We start from the raw sequence: 27,528 nt of genomic DNA, 5'->3' as shown, positions 1-27,528 counted from the left end.
ACATTTTAATTGAATTTTATATAAAAAAAAACAATTATCAAAATATAGCTTAAAAACTTTTTTATGAAGATATGCGTGAACCATACTACTTTCGTTTACGGATCATTTTCACAGATTACACAGAGATTGATTGACGTATTGTACGATTGATTGTACAGTGTATGGTTCATGTGTCGTAAGGTGGATGAGCATGACAGAATCGCAGTGTATTAGTTGCAATCTACACCGCAATTGTCGTGGGCTGAATTTTTATTTGTCGCATAGACGACTGAACGAGCTCACACGGTCGAACTGGTGTGAAATAATTACCGGAGCCCATAGACATAAAAACCTGATTGCTTTACGTTGAGACTCGAGACTCTTCAATTGTTTAATAAATACGAACTTTACTATTTTTGTCGGTTTGATTCTTATTAAACGATTTTATTCATTCATCGTGGACGTCTTCTGTGAACATTTGTTAAGTACGAATTTCGGTATGGTAAAATTGGTAACCAGCAGCGGGATTCGAAGATCGGCGTGGTCGCATCGTTCGATACGAATGCACCGGACGCCTTATCCTTTGTCCACGACGACTTTATATACATGTGTTAAATATGTATTTCATCAGAAGAATACTCTGAAACGGCGCGACACGATAACCCTCTTTTCATAGCCGCCACTAATTACATATCCGACCAGAGCGACAGGGCAATACAAACTCTCCGTCGCCCAACTCTCTTGTCGGATCCCCTGGATCCGCTCTCGGTGCTTTTAGGCTCTTCAAGCACCGTTTTCGCCAAAATCGTCGATTACTACGTGCCAATTAGTCCATAGATACAACACACTGATTTTCTCGCCGAATCTTGTCAGTGAGTCGTGCTTTTGATCTGGTGGGCTTGAATCAGAGGGCTGGGAAAACGCCACTACTTTTAGATTTCTTCGTTTTTTCTGTAATTGGCATCTAAAAGGGGTCTTTAACTTATATTTAGTTAGTTAATTTCGAGACTGGGCTTTTATTCAGGGTGGCCAATAATTTAAACTAATGGTTTCACAATCAAACACACAATTTGCAAATTAATACTTTTATTAGAAAGCAACACTAGGTATGCAGTTAATACATAATATTAGCGTTTCGCAATGCAATAAACTAATTATAAATATAATTACATTATAAATTATAATATAATACTTTTTATACAAATTATACAACTTAAATAAATCTGGACGATTCTTTAGCAACTGCTAAGGGCTGTTTATTTTAAAATACAAGAAAAAAAATCTTGCGTAATATAATAGTCATATTTCCTAAGTTAGGTATTTATTAAAACAGTAGGTAAGTATTTGGCCAAAGTTACTTACATAAAATACGATAGAGTATGAAATAGTTTGCGCGGACAAGCACACAAAGCTGGAGACAATTAGATATTGGGTGAGAACAGAGTTTGGATTTCTTAGTAAAATTCGACTCAACTGTTTGAATCATATATCACTTCTTTAGTACTTATCTAAATTTATGTCCTTCCAAAATGGAGCACATCTTACATACACCGAGTTTTTTTTAATATAAGCTATTATTTCAATAGCTATAAGAATCATTTTCAAATGATGATCAAGAAAATTTAATAAAGAAAGAATACTGTATTAAGTTATAATTTGTCAAATCGTGGTTCTAAAAAAAACTTGTATTCAACGATGGCGTAGGGTTCAAAATTAAATTATAAGCTTCTCTGTTTTCTTTTTGTTTATAAGCTATCGTTTTTTGCGATTCTACATTTTCAATTTTCAAACAGGTTTAATTTTCAATTGTCAACTGTTTTCTAAATTTTAAAATTTAATGATAATTCATAATTCGTTCACAATGACATAATAATAACGTTAAAGTGCAAAATACAGATTTATTCAAAATTTACGTTTAAAGGTCATTTTAATGACATGTTGTTTATTAAGTAATTTACATTCCACTAATAAAGTGTTAATGCCAAGTAGTAAGGGATTGGAAGCACTGTTTTGCCTTTTAGACTTCGGTTTTACCTATGCTCACTTCATTTCCATAGAGATGCAACATAAAAAATATAAAGAAAAACGATTTTTTATTTTATAATATCGATACATTTTTATTATTTGGTATTGCTTTTGTTATGAATAGCAGAAGTATAGCATGTCTTCTAGATTTTTTGTGGAAAACTTTAAAATTATGTTTTAAGAATGTAATTTTCGAGTAAAATACTTATTTTTATCAACATCGTAATATATAAGATTTTGAGTATTCGACAACTTTCTTACCTTAGTGAACAATTCTATGATGATATTCCAAACCGGAGAGGTCATTATGCGTAGGAAGAATATGCGATTCCGTTTAAAACGTCGAACAACCGTTTATCAAAAAGTATTAACAGATAATAATATCATTAACATAAATTAATGAATAAATTTCAAATTGAAATATTTAATATCATTATTTAAAAACGTACACTTAAAAACATTAATAAAGCACCATTTATATATTACTCATCACATTAGGCTGGCCTATAAAACTTCTATAATAATATATCAAAATGTGATTTAGTATCTGGCGTTTAAGAACGCACGTTTTTATGATGCGTAAGCCGGAACGCACGAGAGATGAAAAAAAAAGAAGATAGTCTGTGAGACGGGACCTTTTTTTTTACCGCCGAAAATTTAAAAACGAAAAAATAATTTGTAATGTATTTAATAACTATTATAATATAATAACTTAAAATTGTTTTAAAATTTCTATTGTCTCAACTGTGGTATTAATTACATAAAACACGACTTTACGGCGAAATAAAGAAGGGACTCTATATGGACTCCCTCAAGTATATGATTCAAACTATATTCAGATTGAAATTATATTGAAGCGTAAAAGTAGTGTCAATTATATCTACCACTGGCAAAAACTGAACAATACCTCTTTAATCATTGCTAACAATGTAAAATTGTTTACAAGATTAGTCTTTCAAATTATATATGAAGGTAATAAATCTATTAGATACGACAGCGAAGTTAAAACATAAAACACTACAAAACTGTTTATACTGAAATGTATAGTGAGAATATAGGCATAGACTGACACAGCTGACTGATTGAATAGAAGATATTTATTACTTAGTTTCAAGTCAAAATTCAGTCTTCTAACGATCATCTGGGAGGTTTATTACGTGTAAATACATTTTGTTATCATTAATATTTGAATAAAATAAATTCGCCAAAGAATCTTAAAGTGCATGTTAAAGTGTATGTCGGATTTGTGCTGAGTGCAAAATAATCGGTCCAGTAAATGAAGACGTTGGCGATTTCATCGATAAAATGTGTTAGTTTAAAATATTTTTTTTATGGTAAATAGGATTGATAACGCGCACATCCCTATCGTTAACCCTCGTGGGCCTTAGAGGGGGATGCTAGCAGGGGGCGGGATCAGACGACGCCGTGCTTTTGAAAATGTGAATAATTACCTATCTTGTTAAGCTACCTATTAAGTTCGTTGTTCACAAATCAATAAACCTTCTACTGCTATAGTTTTTGTTTAAGGGATTAATTAAAGCATTGAATTGTTTCTTTTTTTAAGTAAAATATACTGTATACACACTGGATCTTCAATGTTTTTGAATTATCACTATTTGTTCGACGAGAGAATAGTTTGCTAATATTTTTGTGCACTTTATGCAATTTAACATTATAGAGCAGATAATTAGCGAAGCCCAAGGCTTGTGACGCGAGCGACCAAATTTTAATGGAATACATAATTTAGCGTTATTTTTTCTTGCGTGGCAAATGTATTGAGTTTTCCATGTCAGACACAGAAAACCAATACGGCGTGAACTCCGACGTCCATGGACATCAGCAATGCTAGGGCTCACTCAGCAGAGCCACTACTTGCTTGTGTTCACTAATTCATAAGACTAACTGAAAAATGACACGCAGTTAACCACTGGGACAATGTGCCGCAAACAAGATGAATTTATTAAAAAAATATATGAACACTTCTTCGCATCGGTGTTAAGGATCGTTTTAAATGTCTATATAAGATACTTTTTACTTTAAATCTCAACTCATTAACGATAAATCTTAAAGGCAATCAACTATTTTGTTGTGTTTTTTTAAAGCGCAATATGCTTTGAACTTTTAGAGAGCAGATAATATAATACTTTATTTCCTTCTTAATAAAACTAGAACAGACTACATTTGGTTTCGTTCATTCTATTAAATTTAGAACTATTTTACTGAAATTTTAATATGTATGTATTCATTAGATGCGCATACTAGTGCGGTCCACTGGGATTGTATTTAATTTCTGCAAAAATCGATTTTTGATTTTTACCTACCTTGATTTCCTATCTCGATTTCAAATTACTTTTATGTTATCAATTAATAAAGTGAATTTATAAATTTATTTTATTTTTCAATAAAATGTATCTAGCTTTATTCGAAACCTGTTGGTTGTTTACTTAGATATCAATTTAATTTCACGGATAGCTTCATGCGGCGTTAGTAAGTAATCGATATAAGTCTACTAAATGTTTTCATGTTAAATAATAATTTATAATTTAAATTTAATTAAAAATAAAATGTTTTCAATTGACCTTTGGTTAGTTGTCCCATGCAATTCAATACATATAGGCACCATATCTGGAAAGAGACACATCCATTTCTTTTTAATGACAATAACTATACGATGAATATAAATAAAAGCGGATTATGCGAAAAAGACCCAATCAATAAATTTGTAATAAAATCACATTTATAATTTAGTAATAAAATCCAACACAACTTTTATGCAAAAATAACAAGCATGATTCGAGTAAACATTGAATCGTCATAAAATTGTCTTAGTTTTGAAGGGAATTGACATTGGGTTATTCTAGAAAAGAGCATATTCTTATCTGAAGGGTAGGCAACGCACTGGCGTAAACGCTGGTGACCGTGGGCGGCGGTGAATCACTTACCATCAGGTGACCCGTCTTGCTCGTTTGCCTCTTAGATGTTATAAAAAAAAAAAAAAAAGAATGAGAGAAAAGCAAATCATAACACACAAGTACATACTTCCCTACATTGGGTCGTTTTTGCTTAACCCTTTGACTGCCATGTAGGATGATGTAGGTAACCGTCATTATGTCGATTTCTGTTACTAAGGCCCCGGAGTATCTAGTGAAGTCTGGGAAAGAGGAATTAGAGGATACTGAGAAAGAGTCTATTTCGAAGTCCTAGAAGACTAACACATACATTACAAACCAAAAAGAAGGCAAAGTTAGGTTAGTTAATTAAGTGACAGAAATCGATATAATTACTTCAGTATGCTAGGTAGGGCTTCGGTGACCTACACGACAGTCAATTTACATGACATGACATGACAAGCAGAAAGCAATGTTTTAACTAAATTATATTTCTCACTGTTATCTAGTCTTTAACAGTGAATTAACTGGTATATAATCGAGTATTTTTTTTAGACTGTGGCGTTACATAAGTTTGAAGCTTTAATTACGTAAAAAAGGGCGAAGCAGTTTCACTTATTAAGGCTCTATAACTGCAACGCACTTGTAGCATTACTAAGTTTTATGTCACAGTTTCGGATGTCACGATAATTTTCTCAATTATGAATTTAATTTCAATATTGTGTAAAATGGGGGTACCTACAAGTAAGGAAGAGAAAAACTTAATCTTGTTTTTAATTTACAAAAATTTCAAGAGAAAGTGTAGAGTGGAGTTATCCAATTCAAATCCAAATTTACAAGTAAAAATCAATGCATTGTTATAGGATTATTAGAGTTAGATCTTTTGGCAGGAACGTTTGTGGTACAACCTAAATGACAAAGAGAGTTTTGTGGGATTACGTTAAATTCATACATATAAACACATAAATTAAACATTTGAGATGCGCTGAATCCCGAATTCGAATAAATAATTTGCCGACATAACATTTAGAAAAAGCGTCTGAGTTAAAGCACAGATAAAATAAGGAAATAATCAAACCTTCCTTTAAACCGATTTAATACATCTCTTCTCAACTTAACAAGTATTTCCATTAGCTGTCTATTTAATAAATTAACTTTTACTTCAACTACGGATGCTTGGGAGCCACAAATTGGAAAAAAAGATGCATTAGTGCTTAGTGGAAGGTTTCATGCGTGGTGCTATGTATTTTCACGCGAAATGACCATCGGAGTTAGTCGTTTGTTATTAACGTGATAGTATTAGGTATTTAACTATGGTGAATTGCCATTTAATATATAGAAAGTTAAAGTTTTTTTTCTATCAATCGAAATATGCGACCATGCTATCAATGCATATCTGCTAGAGTAGTGGTAATTTTTAAATTGCCTTCTTGAATAAGGCCCGCGTACGGCAGCCAACTAATTCTACAAAGGCATTTTAAGCTGCTTCTCTGCCATTGAATTTTCTATACCGATTCTCGTATATTCTAAATTATGTACATGTGATTTTTTTTTTCTTGAACGAACTAAAATAATTTCCATTTTATATCTGGTGGTTTATTTTCCGCATGCTAGAATAATCTAGAGATGAAAAGCTAATTGAATAAATGTTTACTCGTTGAATACACTTCAGACATATGTCTTGAACTTTTAAATATCTAGGAGAACTAGAGATTGAATTAAAAGTTAAAATACCTTTATTTTTTATCATATCCTTTTAATTGATTTTTAAGAGAGAAAAAAAGTGCATTTGTATATTATAATAGGTACTGTTTAAGAACAATAAAAACATAAATTCAGTGCAGAAAAATATTATCAAATACCCACCTCAGGATTAAGAGCGTCCGAATAATGACCTAAATGACAAAGGACATTAGTTAATAAATCAAAGAGGTTAACACAATTCTAGGGTTACATTTATTTTTCTGTGCAATTATATATATAAAAAAAAAACTAGCAGAACTACAAGAATGAATGATAAAACATATTTTAATGGATTTCAACTTTTTATTTTATTGCTTAGATAGGTGGACGAGCTCACAGCCCACCTGGTATTAAGTGGTTACTGGAGCCCATAGACATCTACAACGTAAATGCCGCCACTCACCTTAAGATATGAGTTCTAAGTTTTCAGTATAGTCACAACGGCTGTCCCACCCTTCAAACCGAAACGCATTACTGCTTCACGGCAGAAATAGGTGGTGGTACCTACCGGTGCGGACACACGCGAGGTCCTACCACCAGTTAACCAACTCTGTGATTAAGGCGGAAGATCGTGTTGCATAGTTTAATCTTTGACAAGTTCTGGAAGGTTTATCTGAAAGGAGAAATCTGGGAATTATAATATTTGACTTATTTTCACCTCTAGTTTATCTGATTGAAACTTTGTACTTATTGTTGGTACTTTAGCGGTTTTATAGTAATTTATAGTACCAGTAATGTACGGAGATGCTCGAATTGTCATGAAATAATTTTGAGTTAATACGTTTTGCAAAGTGTATTTCACTATTTATATCGTGAAGGCCTGCTAATTTTGAAAACGTGAAATCCATTAAAAAAATGTTCTTTTTGATTTTCAAATCACAATTACTATACACAATTTAATATATTTCAACATAAAACTTAACATACATTTTGACTGTTACTTAAATTAGATTTTGTGATTCATTCATTACTTAAATAAAATGTTTCATCAACAATAATGATCTGAAATGTTGCTATGCTAATGAATTCTATTCTAAGCCAAAATAATTAAGAAATGCAAAATTAAAGGCGAAATAATTTTATAACATTATTAGAGACAGGTATGAGAGTTAGGCCTTTGCCTGTTTGATAAATTAAAGATGTTTCAAAAACATACTTAAATAAAAGCTTGGCGTGGTTTGAAAAAAAACATGTTATAGACATATTTGACTTAGGTAATAACTTAATACTTAATAATAGCAGTGTTTATTTTGATGTGGTAAAAAAATGATAACAAATTATTCGAACAATCACTTCCAAACTGAATATCTATCGTAAAATCTGATCCAGACATTACCTAATTCCGCGTTGATGGCCTTTATAAAAAAGTGCAATAATAGCAAAGGTAACAACCATTGAAGTTTATCAGATTGTTCTAAATTTATTAATTGAATCAAAAAAATACTTTTATCCAAATCTTATTATACTTTAACAACAATAATTGTATGTATTTGTTTTAATGAGATTATGAGAATGCGAGAATTGCATCAATCGTGACGTCATATCGGTGAAGACAATTCCGAGTGTTCTGGCGGGAAATTTGAAAATAATAATTCCAATTTTGAAAACATTTTTTCAAGGTTATAAAGATCTAAGTATTATGTTTCGAAAATGTGTCACAAATCGCGCTATTAGGATAGAACTTTGTTGGCTTCGACATCCAAGTATATAGAAATATATTTTAACATCATAATGAACCAGATAGTGAATGTCCGGCATTCTAATTAAAAAAAAAATGCTTTCAAAATTTTATATTTACAAGTTATTATATATTTAAGCGTCTAGTGCACATTATTCTTTTGACGTTCTTGTAACTGTTACGTAAAACGTATTACGTCATCCGATTAGGGGAGGTCTATTCCTGTCTGGATTAGACTTTACTGACACCCGATTTACCTGACACGAGAATGTAAGGCGGCCCTCTCGTCCGTTGGCGTGTCTCGGAGGAATGCTGACGATAAATTCAGGACCACCATAAGACAGCATAGTAACAAGGGACCTAGTATAGCTCCTTCGGGACCGAGATAGAAGATACCGCCCGCTATAGCTAGACCTGTCACGTAGGGATGTCCACCACTGGAAATTCAATGGTAAGCCATAGTATATTGTAGTTTAATGGTAGCCACAGGTATAGCCATGTTGACTGTCATTTAGGTCATCGGTGCCCTAAGTGGCGCACTGAAGTAATTGTGTCGATTTTTCTCTCCGATCTTTTTGCTAAGGCGCTGGAATATCTAATATACTCTAGGAAAGACGAATCCGAAGATACTGCGAATGAATGTATTTCTGAGATACCTAAAAGACTAAACATAGATTAACAAACAAAAGATAGCAAAGTTAGGCAATCCAAGCGTTTACTAATAGAAATCGACATACAATTACTTCAGTGCCCGCGTAGGTCACCGGTTCATGTTCATTCTTACTGGTGGTAGGACCTCTTATGAGTCCGCACGGGTAGGTACCACCGCCCTGCCTATTTCTGCCGTGAAGCAGTAATGCGTTTCGGTTTGAAGGGTGGGGCAGCCGTTGTAACTATACTGAGACCTTAGAACTTACATCTCAAGGTGGATGGCGCATTTACGTTGTTAATGTCTATGGGCTCCAGTAACCACTTAATACCAGGTGGGCTGTGAGCTCGTCCACCCATCTAAGCAACAAAAAAAAATATAAAAAAATATCACGAGACTTTACATTAAATGCATTGTAAAGGTGTAAGCCGCAATCAAAAATTGAATTTAAAAAAAAACTCACTCTTTAATCTCAGCGTAAACAGCCGCATCTAAAAATGCGATGGGTGCGGCTTGAACAAGGGGCAGCATCACAGCCGCCAAGGGTCTGCCCTGAAGCCACACATCAAGAGCTGCCGGTAAACCCGCCAAATATGGCCCTAGGAACGGCGCAGCTCCTAGCACTGCAGCTAGAACTGAAATATCAATTATGTACTGTGTAATATACATCTTCTTCTTCTTCTTCATATCAGCCCATGGACGTCCACGGCTGGACATAGGCCTCCCCCAAGCCTCGCCACAAAGACCGGGCCTGCGCTGCCTGCATCCAGCGGATCCCCGCGAACCTCAATAGATCATCGGCCCATCTTGTGGGAGGCCTACCCACGCTACGTCTTCCAGTACGCGGTCGCCACTCAAGAACTTTATTTGTAATATATATAATTTATATACATTATTAAGTTCGTATTACACGCCCTAAGTATATTGCCTTATGACATGGGACATAGAGCCATTCGTTGAAATAAATTCTTCTTGAGTTGTTGCAACATATTAGTGTACTAGCGGCCCGCTCCGGCTCCGCTCGGGTCTTTAACAAAAGTTTCAACGATATTTGACGTTGTGTTATTTTTTAAAATAAAAGAACACTTATTGCGGCACAACTATAATAGTTAGAAATATGCAGTCGCGACACTTTTTGTAAATAATAATGTTTTCTACAAAGTCGTAGTACATTATTTTATTCAATCATCAATAGTTTTCGCAGTTACGTTTTAGTAAGGATCCCTAATTTTTTCAAAAAAGATTATTAATATAGCATATGTCACTCGGGAATAGTGTAGATTCGAAACAGTTAAAGAATTTTTCTTATCGGTTCAGTAGTTTCGGAGCTTATTCAATACAAACAAACAAATATTTCCTTTTTATATTATTAGTATAGATGATAAATCAATGTATAGTTTTCAACTTTATACTAACCGGCATCCAATTGTGGCACTAGAACCCTGACCTTAATTTCCTATCAACCCGCCATCCTAATCTCTATTTCGAGTAATAGGCGCCTGTTCTAAATGCGCTCGGATTAATGACATAACTTTTCTTATGTCTGCGGTGAATCAATCAAGCATTACCATGTAAAGAATATAGTCACGGTGCTAGCTGGTAAGTTTCGACTAACTATAAATACCATAAATTTAGTTTAATTTTACATTAATTTCAGTTTTTAGATGTAGAATATTTCAATCCGACAAGGAATTTGTCAAAGGTCAAATGAAACAAGATAGGATTACGATGTTCTTTTATTGCAAAACAAAATACAATCACCTCTTTTTCTTCTTCTTATCGTTTGCCCTCGGCTGGCGTAGCTGACTATAAATGAATTTGTAAAAATCAAGCGCCTTCTGTTTGTCCTGCACCGCGTTGTTCCTGCACTGAGGACCGACACATCTGTTCGTGTATTCCTCGTTGACTTTGTCTGTGGTTTTTTTACGAGACGAATCCGTGCCTCGCAAGGTCTCAACGAAGTCTCTAGATGAATCGAAAACGACTCTAATAGACGTTCTATTCGTTATGTTGAAATGGCTGTCCCTAAGGAGTTCGTCCTTGTTTATAGCCGTTAACGAACTAGCGCCGCCGTCAAGGGGATCTGCCTGGCGTATTATGTAAAATGTGGACGTGGGCTCGGTGACGTCCTCGTCTGTCGTCAACTCGTTGTTCGCGAGATGCCTATCGCCGTACAACAAGCACATTATTTGAGGATCGAGATTTATATCGCACATTCCCCTCTCCAACAACAGCTTGACAATCTCGACGGGAAGCAGACAGGGTGCCGATAAGCACGTGTTGTTAAACGACAAGTCCAGAATTAAGCTGTTGAGTTCAGTTGGAGCATCCAAGAAGTCTATGTCGCGGCATCTGCAATCGATTTTGTTGTTTTCATACGTAACAGAGGCGCCGGCTGTCTTGCAACTAGCGTAATCGAAGACCAGCGAATGTGGTTCAACGTTTTCTACAGTATTCAGAGCGAACGTGAAACCTCTTCTACCGGTATTTCTTCTTAAACACTTAACGTTCGTGAAAGCGTTGCTCTTGAGCGTGCCGAACTCGTTTTTCGATATTTCTATGCTCGAAGCTTTCAGTATCAGACCGTTGACCTGTTTGAATTTGTTACCAACGACACTCAGATTGTCCGCGGTGACATTCAACGAATTACTAAGGACGTCCCGAAATGTGTTCTCCGTGAAGAACGCACTTGTACATTGTACAGCTACGCCTTTATATCTCAAGCTTTCTATTTTGTTGTTGGCGAACGAAAACAACGTGTCCTCGTTCCCTAATATGGCCTCTATACCTTGATTCTGAATCTCACCGATAGTCACATTCACGAACTCAACGCTACTGACTCCGGTTACGTTGTAAATGGCCCTTGTGTTTATTGATTTTATATAGCTATCGACGACACTTATACTTTTCAGGGAGGCGGTACCGGAGCATTTCACTTCGTTAGCAGTGGTCGGTGATCTGAAGAACTTCCTTGGTAAAGACACCACTTCCTTCACGTTCTCTATGGTAACTTCCGGCGGCGTCTGAACCGGGGAGTTGTTCGATAGGGAGATGAATTGGAGTTTGTCGCAGTCTTTTACTTTGAACTTTTGAAGCGAAGATGCCTTCTGTAATATAGGGCAGTCGAGGACCACTTTGACGTCCTTACAATTCTGCACGGTTAAACTTTTTATATCATCCGTGTAAAAGTCCTTTAGATGTATTATGAAGTCCTAGAACAAATAGTATGTTTATAAAATAGTATCTTCTTCATTGACTTTAAAACAAATTAAATGTTTATTTACATATATTATTTATGTATACAGAGCAGGTTCTATACGGTTCAGCGTTTGATGGATCATTTGGGATCGCTAGATAGACTAAAAATAATTTTTTTTTAAATTACCTTTGTAGACGAGCCTACAACCCCATAGCTGATGGTGAGTGGTTATCGTCATTTATGGATGACAGCAATGACGGTACAGCCAAGTCGCTGCATACCGACAACCTAGTATTAACTTGTGTTTTATATAGCATCTTCCACAAATAGACCCCTAAGGAGATGTTCGAGATGATTCCGGTCGTCATAGGAGCGGAAATTGGTGTCCAGATGTATGTATTTTAAATGCATTAAATAATGCTCGCTTATTAATTCCTTAGTATTTCGAGAATTACAATATAACGGTATAGCATGTAGTTATCGAAACAAGGTTGGAAAAGTTTAAGCAAATGTCTATGAGTCTCGGTAATGATTTCTAAATCGCTCATTTCTAGCTTAGCTTTAGAAATAAATATAGAATGAAAGTAATCAATATCCACATTAAAACAAGTTTAGTTTAATTAATGTCTACAATTTGACTTCACCCGAAACGTATATTCAATTATAACAAAAAAAAAAGAACAATCAAAAATACTTACATTACTTTTGACATTAGCACAACTGTAAACAATGTCCTTTGTTGCGAAACAAGACCAGCCAGCGTTTTGGCAACTCGTGAAGTTTATTCTAACACCTTCGGAACTTATCAGGAGAGCGTACATTAACAATATGTTAAGGTTCGTCATTATATATGAGCGCACTGCGACGTCTCATTGTTGCTCGCAATGAAGCACGTGCAGTTTAATATAACAACGAAAAATCATGACCGAGATAAGGCGTCGATGTACGGAACAGAAAAGCAATGGACGCTCGAATAAATATCACTTTATTTTTATTTTTACATCTGTCGAAAAAATGGATTTTTTTTGTCAACCGTTTTGGTTGACCATCGGCACATACCTTAAGTAGATATATTTGACTAGAAAGCGCATCTAGTATTATAATATTTTTATTACAATACTAAGTCGCGTTACGTTTTTTTTATGTCGAAGTTAAATAAAACTCGTTATATAGCCAGAGACTAGGATTTTATGATATATATTTTAGTAGATTATGTTATGGATACTAAAATACAAATACGAAACAATAAAGATATACCAAATTAATCTATACAAATAAATATAATACAAAAAAGGTTTGTATGCGATGTCAAAAAAAAATATTTTTACTAAATGAATATTTTTTACACTGCTTACAAAAAGGACTCAAAAATAAAAATAAAAATTTTTTTTTTCCGTTAATCTGTGAAATGACAGAGTCGATTTAGCAGAATTCTATTTGGGGAAAATAATTGGGGTTCAGCACAAATCAATTAAAACTTGTGAACAAAATCCGATTTAAATAGAGAAACAATATGACAATCATAGCAAAATATAACCGGCCATGCTAGTCTATATATCAATAACATCAATAGGCTAAGACAAAAAGGTACCGTTTTTTCTTCCGTTCGTCAAATATCTTGATTTCTTGTGTTTGGCTACTATTAACGAGGTAATGTTAATTGTTTTTGAAAATTTTTATGGCCTCCTAATGATACCTTTGAGCCAGTTAAAAGTTAATAGTCAACATAATAGAAATACCCAAGTTTTTTCAATACAAATAAGGACAGACTTTTTTCCAAAAAATAATAATATGATAATCTTGTAATAAATTAAAAACCTGAGATTACAGTGGATATGCCCGAATTTAGATTGTTGGGCGGTCACTTATGATAATAGTCGTAGACAACGACATCAGTTATTTAAAATCTAGCCTAAACTTTTGACAACTAAAAAAAAAGGAGGCCGTACTAGTGATTCCTAAGCGATGAAATATATTTTTGGAATTTTTTATGCTATATCAAACAGTTAAAAGTCGATTGACACGCGTTGTTCGATCTTGCATTCCGACTAGGAGTCGTTTTTGCTTTAGATTGCTAGCTTACTAAAATAACTTTTTAAAACGTTGTGTATTGGATGCTTGCTTAGTTTGGCAAATGAATTTCGATTTTCGTTTATGTTGAAATAGTGTAGTGTTGCCACTTCAGCTATGGGAAGAATGGGTTTACTGGTGATAGGACCTCTTGTGAGTCCGCGCGGGTAGGTACCACCACCCTGCCTATTTCTGCCGTGAAGCAGTAATGCGTTTCGGTTTGAAGGGCGGGGCAGCTGTTGTAACTATACTTGAGACCTTAGAACTTATATCTCAAGGTGGGTGGCGCATTTACGTTGTAGATGTCTATGGGCTCCAATAACCACTTAACACCAGGTGAGCTATGGATGACCACACATCTAAGCAATAAAAAAAATATTTCTTTACTTTACTGTGAACTATTTTATGATGGTAGTAATAAAATTAATAATTTTAGTATAGATCGACATAGACACTACAAGACATAAGTTTTAATTGTATAGGACTGAAAAATCCTTCAAATCAGAATATATGATTGCTTCGCGACAGAAATAGGCAGCACCTAACCATACAGGCTCACAGTACGTCTTACCATCAGTAAATTCATGAGATTAGCGCATTTACAAACAGTCGAAACTTTCAAAACATTATTAGGTATTTAATCTTCGACAAATATTTGCAGAATAAATACATTAGTCTCGTTGCTATCGCGTACAATTTACATCGTAAAGGTCATGACGGCTGATAGCGAAGCGCCCACCTAAATTTTAATTATAGACCACATATGTGTATATATGTACATATATGCTGAATATTCGTGATAACGCTTATGTCTAGACATCGGAACCTTATTTGTTTGGAATACGGTTTAAAATTTTACGTAATTTTGTCGGCAATAAATTGATTCGAGCCGTTACCGAAACTGCTTTGCGTTCTGGAAGAACGAATCGGTGGAGAAAAATAATAACAATTTAGTTTTTAAATTGAATTCACTAACATTTATCGTTACTAATGAATTATAATTACACAGAATGGCTGCAACGACTCGCATAATTAAGTCCATTGTTTTTCTCAATTAAATATTACGAATTCTTCGTCTGACTATAAGATTAGCCCGTCTTAAAGGACGGAGTAAAATTAATATATATCTTTTTTTTTATGGGTGGACGAGCTCACAGCCCACCTGATGTTAAGTGTGGTTACTGGAGCCCATAGACATCTACAAAATAAATGCACCACCAACCTTGAGATATAAGTTCTAAGGTCTCAGTATAGTAACAACGGCTGCCCCACCCTTCAAACCGAAACGCATTACTGCTTCACGGCAGAAATAGGCAGGGCGGTGGTACCTACCCCTCCGGACTCACAAGAGGTCCTACCACCAGTAATTACGCAAATTATAATTTTGCGGGTTTGATTTTTATTACACGATGTTATTCCTTCACCGTGGAAGTCAATCGTAAACATTTGTTGAGTACGTATTTCATTAGAAAAATTGGTACCCGCCTGCGGGATTCGAACACCGGTGCATCGCTAGATACGAATGCACCGGACGTCTTATCCTTTAGGCCACGACGACTTCTAAACTTTTTTTAACAAATTATTTAAGGTTATTATTGTGACACTCACCTGAAGGTAAATATACCACTTTAGCCCCGAAGAGATTGTGCACTAGCCAAGTCCATAATCCATAGAACAACGCCATTTTGAACGATGCCCTGAATACCTGAAATTAAAGGTTACCATAGGAAAGAAAGATAATAGTTTACTAGCAGAGAATGTGATTCGGTTAAAGCAACGTACTGGTATTATTAAAATATGATAATTCAATGGGTCCTGCAGTAGGATTTTGTCTGTGTTTTGGATACTGGAAGGACAAGTCGAATTACGACTTTAAAACAACATAAAACTGCTGACTCTTTGATTGGTGTTGTGAAAAAAAAAAACAATAAATTTTCTACAGCATTATTTCATCACAACTTCCAAAGTAGGAGTGTAATAAGTTAAATAGTCTCTCAATTATGGGCAAAAGGGGGATTGGAAGTCAAAATTTCGTCAAAATTATTTATTTTTAACCGATACTTTAAATAAGTCCCGTAGTAGTCGAAATTCGACTATAATTAATTAAAATTATAAGTTTGAACATTATTATACTTGTCAAAGACTATTATACTTCTATAATCACAGATTTCGCAAAGACTACAATATAGACAAATAATATTAAAGATAAACAATATTAACCTATTTTCAATTTGACCACAGACTTTAAGCATTAAGTAAAGTTTGACAATAATCAAAGAGATACACATATATACATATGTGTGTGTGTGTCAAATAGATGGCAGTGTGTGTAATGTTTTCTTTATTGATTTAATCTGTATCTTTTATGCATTATTTTAAAAAAATATTAACATTGTGCACTCCTTCTTTATATTCTCTATGAGTGTGGGAAATTACATACTCCTTCGTCCGCGCAATTTTCGTAAAAAAGGGGTACAAAGTTTTTGCTTCACGTGTTAATATATGGATAGGCGTTACTCAATTCAACTGTATTTTTTATGCATAATTATTGGGCCAATTTAAACGTTATCATGATCTGACCGGTAGTTTTTGAATAATCCTTAATTATGCATATTTAATTATCATAATAAAATATATAAAATAATAAATATATATATAATCAAATATTATAATATATCATACTGTAATCCAATCGTAAGAATGGTCGGGCAGTATAATGATTTGGCTAAATGTCAAGGTGACCTTGATATTTTTGAATCTAGACTCAGAGGATTTGTCAGATGTGTGAAGGATATCCTATTTAACAATTATTTAACAATGGCTAGTTATCAATATAATGTTTGTTTTGGTTGTATTGTTGTCTACTTATGTGGATACCGTTTTTTTGTTTTTTTTTCATGGAACTCTATATACCGAGAGATTACAGTGAATAGATAACTTTTACTTAGTCGTTATTTGTGTTATTTGCGAGATAATACTGAACTCCCATGACCCGAGTTTTATCAATTAACAAAAAAAAGCAAAATACTAATCTTTCTTTTAACTACGTAATTCTTGAACACGAATTCTTACCGTTTATGAGAATATTATGAAGCTATAAGTTGTAGTGGTATGGTAATTAGTGTGGAGCAGGTTATTCAAACAAAAATACTTCGACATCACAAATGGGTTAGTGAGCTTACGGCCCACCCATGCCACTTTGACAAAGCGGCACGACACGAGAAATCTTTCATCATGGCCGCCGGTAACTACATACCCGATCCTAGTCGACGTCGCCCAAAACACGTCATTTCGGATCCTCCCGATCCATTAACGGTGCTTTTAGATACCTTATGCACCGGTCATCGTTCTCGTCGAACCCGTCGCTTGCGACGAAGGGCTCGACGAGCGAATTAACCCTCAGACACAGCCCACTGAGTTTCTCGCCGGATCTTCTCAGTGGGTCGCGTTTCCGATGGCAGATTCTGCGAAGCACGGCTCTTGCTAGCGTTCGTGTTAGCAAAGTCGTCAGGTTTGAGCCCCGTGACCTCACCTACTAGTTAAGGTTACGCTGAAATAGCCTCTCGAGGCAATCACCTTAGGTAGGAAAAAAAAAGGCCCACCCGGCATTAAGTGCTTATCGGAACCAATATCTCTGGTATTCACTCCGACAACCACGCTGACTGACTGTCTCTGGACTAGCGTTAGGAATAATGTTTACCTGGTTGATAGCAACAGAAAGTGCAATGCCAAGACGGGGTCCGAAATTCGGCTGCACCTGAGTGATCACTTCCACTGGCTTGTAGAGCGCGTTACTGGACGCTAGCAGATAGAACAGTGTCGTGAAGAATACTATCTGGAATATAAGAAAGCTTTACTATGACTTTTTCGAGTATAGTTATAACGATAAAATTACGGTAGTCGATTTTTTTTGTCATTAACTGTGGGTTGGCGATTTATAAAATTTATTTAAATGGCGTAGTCAATGACCACTTGGAATCAACTTAAGCTTATGGATGTTGGCTTTTTATTGAGCGTCACCTGAGACGAAATGCAAATGATTTCATTACTCGGAAATCAAAATAGAAAATGTGTTTATTAAAATATTACATATAAATAAAATATAAGTAAACAACAGTCAAGGCTTAAAAGTGTGTAACAAGTGTGTGTGTACGTGCATGAGTGTGTGTATACGTGTATGCGTGCATGCGTATATGCGTGCGTGTGTGTGTGTGTGCGCGCGGCCTTATCGTTAATTCATTTGTCCATTGAATAATAACAAAAAAGATTGATCATTAAGGAAATTCGTTGTGCGGAAAAGAATAATGTCTTCTAATCACTGTTTACTTATTAGATATAATTTTTTGCAAATTAATGAAATCACAAAATTGAATATTCTTTTACCAGCCAGCTCATCATCTGTCATCTGCTGAACTGAGTATCAGGAACGAACTTTCAAGTCTTTAGTGATATCAGAGACGTTGATTATTCTTCTTTTTTAAAATGGCCGCGCAAACTCTATGTGACGCACCTGACGTCATTCGAGGTAAAAAAAAGCGTCAAGAAAATTACATAATAATGATGATGCTGACTTCCGAAACGGTAACCACATATGACGTCAAATGATATGATTGGTGTTCAAAGCCGTTATATTTGTTTTGCATTATTTTGTTTTAATTTAAATGTCGAATAAAAATTGTACTTCTGTTTCATTCTCCTGCCCTTTCCCCAGTCACCTGGGGTTGGCGTAACATTACTGGTGGTAGGACCACGCATGAGTCCGCACGGGTAGGTACCACCACCCCGCCTATTTTTGCCGTGAGGCAGTAATGCGTTTCGATTTGAAGGGCCCCGTTGTGCCCCGTTGTAACCCGTAGCCGTTGTAACTCTACTGAGACCTTAGAAATCTTATCTCAAGGTGGGTGGCGCATTTACGTTGTAGATGTCTATGGGCTCCAGTAACCACTTAACACCAGGTGGGCTGTGAGCTCGTCCACCCATCAAAGCAAAAAAAAATGTTTTCTCCTTCCGTACTCCTCTATCATATACCATTTCTTACACATATCGTCTTTCACGCAATCCATCCATTTCTTCTTAGATCTACCTCTTCATATCCTTCCTTCCTTTCAAAAATTGTGCTTATTGTGTGTAATCGTTGAAATCCGATCCACATAATTATTTACTTACCATATTTATGAACATGTTGATAATCGCGCTGCCTCCTCCGAGGAGTAATGACGTAAATGCCCCCAAAGATCCGGCCAGTAACGAAACATTGCTGGCCAGCGGCGCCCATATGCTACTGGCTATAGCGCTCAGAGTACCCACGTTAGCTTGTAACCACGAAACTACACCGGAGTAGTCGAACAAACCTGAATAACGAGATTAAATTGGTTTTTAATACGCTTTTATTAGCTTCAGACGTATATGTATGTATTTTTGTAACGGAATATTTGAACATGATTTTGACCCCCTTCAAAACGTCGGATTAACTCGAAATGTGGTATACTTATTAAGGACCGATGACAATTCAATATTAAAAAAATTTGAAAAAAAAAAAATTGAAATTCAACTAAAAAATGAAAAATAAATAATAGTTTAAAAAAACTAACAAAATACGCTTTTATAGAAAATTCAACTAAAAAATAGAAAATAAATTTTAATAAATTTGAATTAATAATAGTGTAAGAAAAATGATTCTATTGCAAAAAAAGCGTGGGGTGCCATGCTAGTTTACCATGTTAGTTTTTTTAAACTATTATTTTAATTTTAATGACGGGTGCCTCAAATTCAAAGGTCGCAGCAGTTTCTTAGGACTTACATTAATTTGAGCTTTATACACGTGTTTCTATCAATAAACCACTCTTGTTCTATTATATTATGAATCTATGGGCGTTTTTACAATTGTGTTTATTTTGATAATTTGAAAGGATTGAGCTGGTCTGATGTGCTGGAAGGTGGATATTGACGCCACTGAATTACTTACTACGAGTTTGGGTTATTTAGAATTGTGTTAGTTAAGAATTAATTATTTTCACAGAGCATTTTTAGGTATAGTACTCATATATACATACTTCACTTATATTTACTAAAATATAGTTTTTCACTCGTTTTCTTGTTCAAACGTTCTTTTCAAATCTTTAATGGTCACTAGAGGACATGGTCAATTCATTTTGCATTACGTTGCGAGTTTACGAAATATTAATTTAATAAAACGGATAGCATTCATGCTACGCCTAGTAAATCTAAATCTAATACTGGTTTGGAAGGGCTTTTGTCTTTTTCTACCCAGTTCAATTTGAAGGGTATTTGTTCACAAAGTAAGGGGTTTCCAAAGAAGGAGGAAGTTTGGAGATTTGTAACTATGACAATTTCTCATCCAATATATAAAAAAAAGTTTAACACTTTGAACGCTTTGCGACCCAACGGTGGACTTAGCGTACCATAGTATACCATTCGAGCCAACCCAAAATCAGGTAATCAGTAATTTTTATCAACTTGAGATTCTCATTCTAAAATTTATAAAATGCGATATTTTGCACGGAAGATCATACGCGTTTTGTTTGATAGCTGCAATCTGTGGCTTGTAGGAAGAGTTTACGTTGGAACCCTCACGCGGCTCACGGGTGACCCTCATCGCCCGAACGGTTCAGTAAGATAAGGCTCACCGGTGAGCATCGTGGCCTGAATGAATATAATCGATTTTTCATTTGGCGTTCAACGTGTTAATTTAGTATTATGTTTGATAAATATGTAGAAAAAAAAAAACGATTTTTTTTTATTGCTTAGATTAATATTAAACTGTTATGGAGGAGCGTGCGGCTACTGGCGCCAGCAGCTCTAGTGACACAGCTGGTATATAAACACTTACTCGATGAGTCGGATACGTTGTTGACGAAGTTATCCCACGAGTCCTGTATGGCGGTACTATCGACTTGGGGCCCGACCGCCGTGGCGAAATGTCCCGACGCCCAACTCTGATAAACTCTATCCCAAATCTCCAAAACTTGTTGTTCGACGCGTGATACTTTCTCTGGATCGCCTTCCTTCAAGATGTTTTTAACCTGGAAAATTATCGACATCGACAATACGAATTAAAAAAAATACAACACTATAAATATTTGTTTGAACTTACGTGTCTCTGTATCTGTCCAATCGGAAGCAAATGATAAAGATAATACAATAATTTTGCATTAAACTAATCATTAGGGTTCGGAAATAAATAAATCAATAAAACATTCTATAAGCAATATCGTAAGTCTACTAATAGCAAAAATTATCGATTTACAAAACTAAAATATATAATGATTACAATTATCTACGAAAAAATACTAACGGTTGTCGATATTCCTTCCCTTCCGTACGTATACGCGTCATCGATAAGAGAGTCGAGTTTCTCCTCCCATCCCTCGGGCAGATAGTTATGCAATACACTATTCTGAACATACGTACTGTTAAGAAGACTACCGCTTAGTTGTACCACAACTATGGCTTCCGAGTATATCTACAATAGAAAAAATTAGATTATGAATTGATTTTTTTATTGCTCACACGTGCATAGTCTTTACCCAAACCTATAGATATCACAAAGAGAATTTCGCTTCCCACCTTGAGAGATGAGGTCGGAGACCTAATTGTATTGTTTAACGGCTATTTACCCTTCAAAACGGCATGCATGTCTACTTAGTGGCATAAATAGACAGGATGTTCGTACCTACCCGCATGGGGGTACAATAAATCCTACTACCAGTAAAATGAACTTATTTTTATATTATTTGATATACGGTATAATTAGTTTTTCCTTATTTCAAATTATATTGTACTTAAGTAACATTAATTAGTGACTCCAAAAATTTTAAACAATTTTGTTGACTACTAAAACATATTTTCAACAAAGCAATCTATAAAATATAAATTACCTGTATACAAATAAAAATGGTTGCTACTGTAAGAAATAGTATCAAGCCAATGATTACAATGCAACTGGACACAGTATCTACAGAGCTATATGCCATATCTCTGAGGCTTGTATTGCATATTGACATCATTTTACCGACTCCACGTATATGTGCTGGTATTAGAGCAGTCTCCCTACAAAAAAAAAACATTCTGTGATATCAATGGATATAAATATATTTTTGTGCGTCTACAGATTTTGGTCAAAATATATTGGTAGGCAGGTGGCCATGAGTGATCTCAAATGACAAGTTGCAAGGAATAGTTTATGGAACTATATAAGGCGAGGACATAGGAAGAGTATCTCGCTATCTTAGTCTCATAACGTAATTGTGGTAGAAGATCTGATGAATATGATAATATGGAATATGGTAATAGATCAGTGTGTTTAGTGCGAGTTTTTTAACGTTATCGATAGCGTAAAAGTTAACTCAGATTTGTATGAAGTTGGAACGTTTGCCAAAGTTTGCCGCTAGGGGCGCTGTTCCAACTGCATACAACTTTAAGTTAACTTTTATGCTATCGAGAACTTTAAAAAACTCGCACTAAGCACACTACTCATCACAGTTTCATATAAATATGTTAGATATCCTCCAAAATAGTTCTATTTTGGATATCGTAAAATTAAACATGAAAATTTATATTAAATGTGTTGCATTTACCTATTATTCCACCAAGCTTTTATCTTCAAAGCCACATTGTTGTACTGGTTTTCAAAGAACAACCAGACTCCGAAATAATCCAAACCAATCTTCATGAAGTGTATAACTAAAAACACCAAAACTAATGGCAGTAACCATATGTTCTTCCAGACCAACATACAGAGGAAACCGAAGAAAAGCAATTTGAAATACAACGCTGTTTCTTCGTCATTGTCGAAGTTATTCTTCATGTAATAATCATCGAGCGATTTGTGTTTAATTGATGGCAGGAAGCGATATTCTTGTTTAACTTTGCCTGTACCCGACAGTGGCAATGCGGACAATGTTCGCGTTTTATACAATATTTTCGGTGGTCTTGGAGGACATTGGCTGGGTTCATTGCTGGTCCAGCTTCCGCTTTTGGGTAACGTTTCTGGTGTACCGGGAGAAGGGGTCTCCTTATCCGGGGTCCCTTCAGTTTCGCTAGCAGAGATTTGCGCACTATCAGATTTACTGTCTTCTGTGTTAGTTTCTTTCTCTCTGTGACTGTTTGTTATAACTCTGTGTATCGATATTATGATCGATGCTTCAGGATCTGGAATGTTTATTCAATGATTTTAAATGCATTTAATGCTCACCTTGAAACATCAGGTTAAAGTCACGCATAATGAACGAAGAACAAATGCTGGTAGTAAGTCTCAGCTGACTTAATTGGGGTAATTACTAACTGGTACCACTGGTACCACTGGTTGCACTAAATATTTTTTTAATGGAAGACGTTCATGAATACACAGTATGTTTTGTAATAGCTCACCCTTTAACAGGATTTTCTTGTGAACATCCAGAATTTCCATTATAAAGCCAGTTATACATATAATTTGGAGAAAAATGAATGTGTACACTTGGATGGAACCCGTTAAACTAGCCATAAAGCTCGTAATTACGAGCCAAAGTAGTTGTGACGTCACTCGGAACATGTTCTCCCTTTGTGGTGTCCATAATGTGTAAACGCTGATAATGTAGGCCAAAACTATGGTTAGAGTCTGAGAAAATAATTGTATTATATTTGTACTGGGAAATATCAGTTACTAATTAATAGTCAGTGTATTTAATTTTTTATAATTTACTAGTTAGATTAACTATAGTAGAATTATTTTGTCCATGCAGTTTGGGTCATAAAACATAGCCCGGCTAGGGCGGTGAGCATGTTGTGCGGGCGCAACGCCATTATCTATAAAAAAATTAGTCATCGAAGACAGGTACACGGCGGCGCGGGGTGGTATACGAAGGGTGGTGAGACATTGTTATGTTAAGAGTCATTTGTACTTACCTGGAAATTATAGTACATTATGTCGAAGAGTAATGTGTTTTTATGCATTCGTTCTCTGAATTTCTTTAGTGACACAATGGCTACTCCTTTGTTTTGTATCAAAACGGCAGAATTTATTCAAAATAATATTTGCACGTGTTGTTATCAACAATGTGTTAAAAATTTTCACTGAAATAAGAATAAATCCCGAAAAGTTACAAAGTGTTCATTTCTGCCGTTCTCGTTAACTTGCTGCCGCGATATGTGGCGTAAGTGTTCGATTAGTGATTCTTTCTTTAATTTTTATCACTAACCCACAAAATGACAAAACTAAATACACTATCGATAACGCTTATCGACAACAATAATGCGCATCACTATTCCCGTCCATAAGGCTCGTGAGTGGAAGAAAGAGCGAAATACTCGCTTCGCTCCGATTTTTTATGGCCCAAACTGCACGGACAAAATAACTCTACTATAGTAAAAACTTAGGCCACCAGTAATCTCTTCATCCCAAAAATAAAATTACCTCCTAATGAATGGTTTTAGGAATACACAGAGGACAAACAATCAAACATCAATTTTTTTTATGTATTTGCAATTCATTTAAAATCTTCATTTTATATTCACAATTGTATACAGATAGTGAAAAGGTGAGTAGAAAAGTTTTTTCTACTATGTGTTTATTAATTCATAGCTCTCCTGTTGTTAAGTGGTTACAGGAGCTCATCAGCATCACAAATTTAATCACACAATATCCTCAATTGATGTCCCAATCCTAATATTTAATTGTCCTACTCATTAAGCATAAATGCTTTATTGCTTTGTGGCAGATTAGAATGTGTTCACAATAGGCCCTACCCTCAAGCAACAATATGAAAACAGATGTCTTTGCTTACAGTTAAAGGAGTCAAAGTCAGTTTATGTTAGGCGACATTTAGTTTTTTACATTATTAGGGATTGTACTTACAATATATGAGGTGCAGATGCTTATTAGCATTTTGGTGGAAAAGCTAATGAAACTGATCAACTGCCAGAATAGACAGGATAAACCTCGTGGTATAGAATCATACAACCATGGCAACACAAATATTGCAGAGAGTAGCGTAATTACAGTCTGAAAATGAAAAATATAGCTTTTAATTCACTAGTCACATGATTTAATTTTTTTGATAACAACAAAAGAATTTATAATATTAAGTCTATACTAATATATAAATCTACAGTGGTTTTTACGGCGTTCCGTTATAACTACTGAACCATGCATCCGATTGACTTGGTATCCACGTAGAAAATGCAAGTACTTAATGGATAGGCTAATATTTATACCAGCGTTGGACTCCCGACACCAGTTGCGGGGGCGTTAATGATGAGAATCTTTGTGGGGGTGAGAAATAATAATGTTAATTTTAAATGCCCAGCGAAGCAGACGGGTATAGCTAGTTTTTTATAATTTTAAATCCGAAATTCAGAGATCACTGAACAATAATCTAATATTCAGTATTAACAGTAGTACAACTCTACTGTACACTGAAAGATATTTTTTAAATCTTAAACAAGGGCATAGCAATGGATGGTGGTTGATGTCCTAACTGATCACGGTCCTTCTAACAACCATCTATAAGCTATTGGCATTATTGGTAGTCTTCAATGCTGAGCAACATGCTGACAGATAATATTGTTGGCCGCATACCAGTGCAGTATGAGTTCGTAAACCAAGTTTGTTGACCACATTAGAGGATTCATTGACTTCTTAGAGGAGTTGCAGTCCCAGGACTGGATTTGCCACCAAGACAGGAAGAGGCACAAGGTCTTTGAGTTGTAGAAACCAGTCCTCAGTCAATTAAGCTCAGTTACACTGATTCACTTAATTCACTACACTTATTTGTACCCAGCCCACCAAAAATGAACAAATCTTTTTCATGCCTAAAGAGTCAATTATATGTAGTTTCTTATCTGACAATTATTCTAAAGAAATAAAATAGAACATCATGTGATAACAAGAACAGGTATTGCCATAATTAAGTTAAAAAAAAACCCATTAAGTTTACCTTGTAGTGCTCTCTAAATTGTTGTCCAATTGTGTCTGAAGCGAAGTTAACAACATTTATTGGGATCACCATCAAACCGACTATCACTGACGTGTCAGACTTCTCCAGATCTTCGAACCACGACTTGAGTTTCTTCGAAATTTTATATTTGAAAGGGTGCAGTATTGAACCGACTAATAGAGCCCAAAATAATGGTTTGAAGAATGGTTCTAGTATTAGGAATAGAACGTATACCGCGGCGCAACATATTGTGAGTATGAAAAGGGCAAAAGCATTATAAAACCCATGCTTCATAGGCTTTTCATTGCCTTCAGTTATACCACCCAGGATATTGAAAATATTTTCAAAAGGTGACTGCTGCATGGCTGTATTATTACTCTCAGCAGATTCCGTAGAAAACTACTATTATTAAATCACAAGAAAGCCATAGGTTGGTAAATTATTGTTTTCGAAGGTGTACATAGTCCGAGGATAAGTGAGATCATTTATTTTATTTTTGGCGATGTATATTGTACGCCGAGCCCCGAATAACTAGATAGTGGTACTGTTTTACAGCTTGACAGCAGGATAGCTGTATAAGTAAATGCATAAGAGTAACAGTGACGAAAGCGATTGTTATGAGTAGTTTCATTCTGTCATTTCTTTCAGCTAGATCTACACACCAGTTTCATTTATTCTGTCGATTTTTTTTGCTATTTGATTTTGATCCTTATACAAGGGACATAAAAAGATAGAATCATTGAAACTTAATCGTTTTCTTCCTAAAATGAGGTGCAAAGGGGTTTTAATTTAATGTCATTGTAATGTATTATGTGTCGTCATTCTTTTTCGATTATGAGTCAACGATTGATAATTAGATTATAATTACTAGATAATTTCTATAACTATTATTATTATTCTACTAGTATTAAAGACTTACTATTATACTTTATGTTAATGTACCCATAGACATAATTTTGCTTATGGCATCATCTATTTTTTATGTCATTTCGATTTTTATTTTTCTTAGGATTTATCAGGTTAACATTTTCAAGCCCGTTTTATTATTTAAGCTTTTTGAAGGAAATAATTTAAGAATAACGGAACCGAATTTACAATCTGTCATTAACCGCAAGTAGGAATAGTAAAAATAGCAAATTCCAATTAGCGCGTGCAGCTGCAGTAGAGATTTTTTTCTACTCCGCGCCCTCCTCTCTCTCTCTCTCATATACAAAATGTGACACTGAGATACTGAGACATCAACTGATTTCAAATATCGAATCTAAACACCATGGTCTAATAAATTAAACTGAAAAAGATTTAATCTAAGTTTTGGCGGGAAATGATATAGATTTTCTACCGATTTATTCGAAGTCTCACAG

At 35.0% G+C, this 27,528-nt stretch overlaps 2 protein-coding genes across 4 annotated transcripts; both read right to left on the bottom strand.

Moving 5' to 3' along the window:
• Positions 1 to 1,048: 1,048 nt before the first annotated feature.
• On the bottom strand, positions 1,049 to 26,785 carry LOC101747204 (transmembrane protein 245). 3 transcript variants are annotated; one of them, XM_062676071.1, is made up of 14 exons: positions 26,168 to 26,785; positions 25,087 to 25,233; positions 23,622 to 23,850; positions 22,829 to 23,402; positions 22,130 to 22,301; positions 21,547 to 21,714; positions 21,082 to 21,274; positions 19,398 to 19,582; positions 17,932 to 18,066; positions 15,840 to 15,936; positions 9,426 to 9,597; positions 8,571 to 8,750; positions 6,759 to 6,787; positions 1,049 to 4,629 (listed from the first exon to the last, which is right to left on the bottom strand). In XM_062676071.1, exons 1-13 carry the CDS (start codon positions 26,528 to 26,530, stop codon positions 6,766 to 6,768), a joined length of 2,637 nt encoding a protein of 878 aa, XP_062532055.1. In that variant the 5' UTR covers positions 26,531 to 26,785; the 3' UTR covers positions 1,049 to 4,629; positions 6,759 to 6,765. The 3 variants fall into 3 exon arrangements, with proteins under 3 accessions (XP_062532055.1, XP_062532054.1, XP_021202593.1); XM_062676070.1 differs by lacking the exon at positions 6,759 to 6,787; XM_021346918.3 differs by lacking the exon at positions 1,049 to 4,629 and having other exon boundaries at positions 6,628 to 6,787.
• LOC101746938 (uncharacterized) lies at positions 10,683 to 14,191 on the bottom strand. Its single transcript, XM_004924543.5, has 2 exons — positions 12,860 to 14,191; positions 10,683 to 12,174 (listed from the first exon to the last, which is right to left on the bottom strand). The coding sequence occupies exons 1-2, from the start codon at positions 13,004 to 13,006 to the stop codon at positions 10,720 to 10,722; spliced, it is 1,602 nt and encodes a 533-aa protein (XP_004924600.1). The 5' UTR covers positions 13,007 to 14,191; the 3' UTR covers positions 10,683 to 10,719.
• Positions 26,786 to 27,528: the final 743 nt, after the last annotated feature.

This window comes from Bombyx mori, chromosome 25 (assembly GCF_030269925.1).
Source record: "Bombyx mori chromosome 25, ASM3026992v2".
Classification (NCBI taxonomy): domain Eukaryota; kingdom Metazoa; phylum Arthropoda; class Insecta; order Lepidoptera; family Bombycidae; genus Bombyx; species Bombyx mori.
Note: the sequence above shows the minus strand (reverse complement) of the source record. Positions and strands in the feature narration are given on the sequence as shown.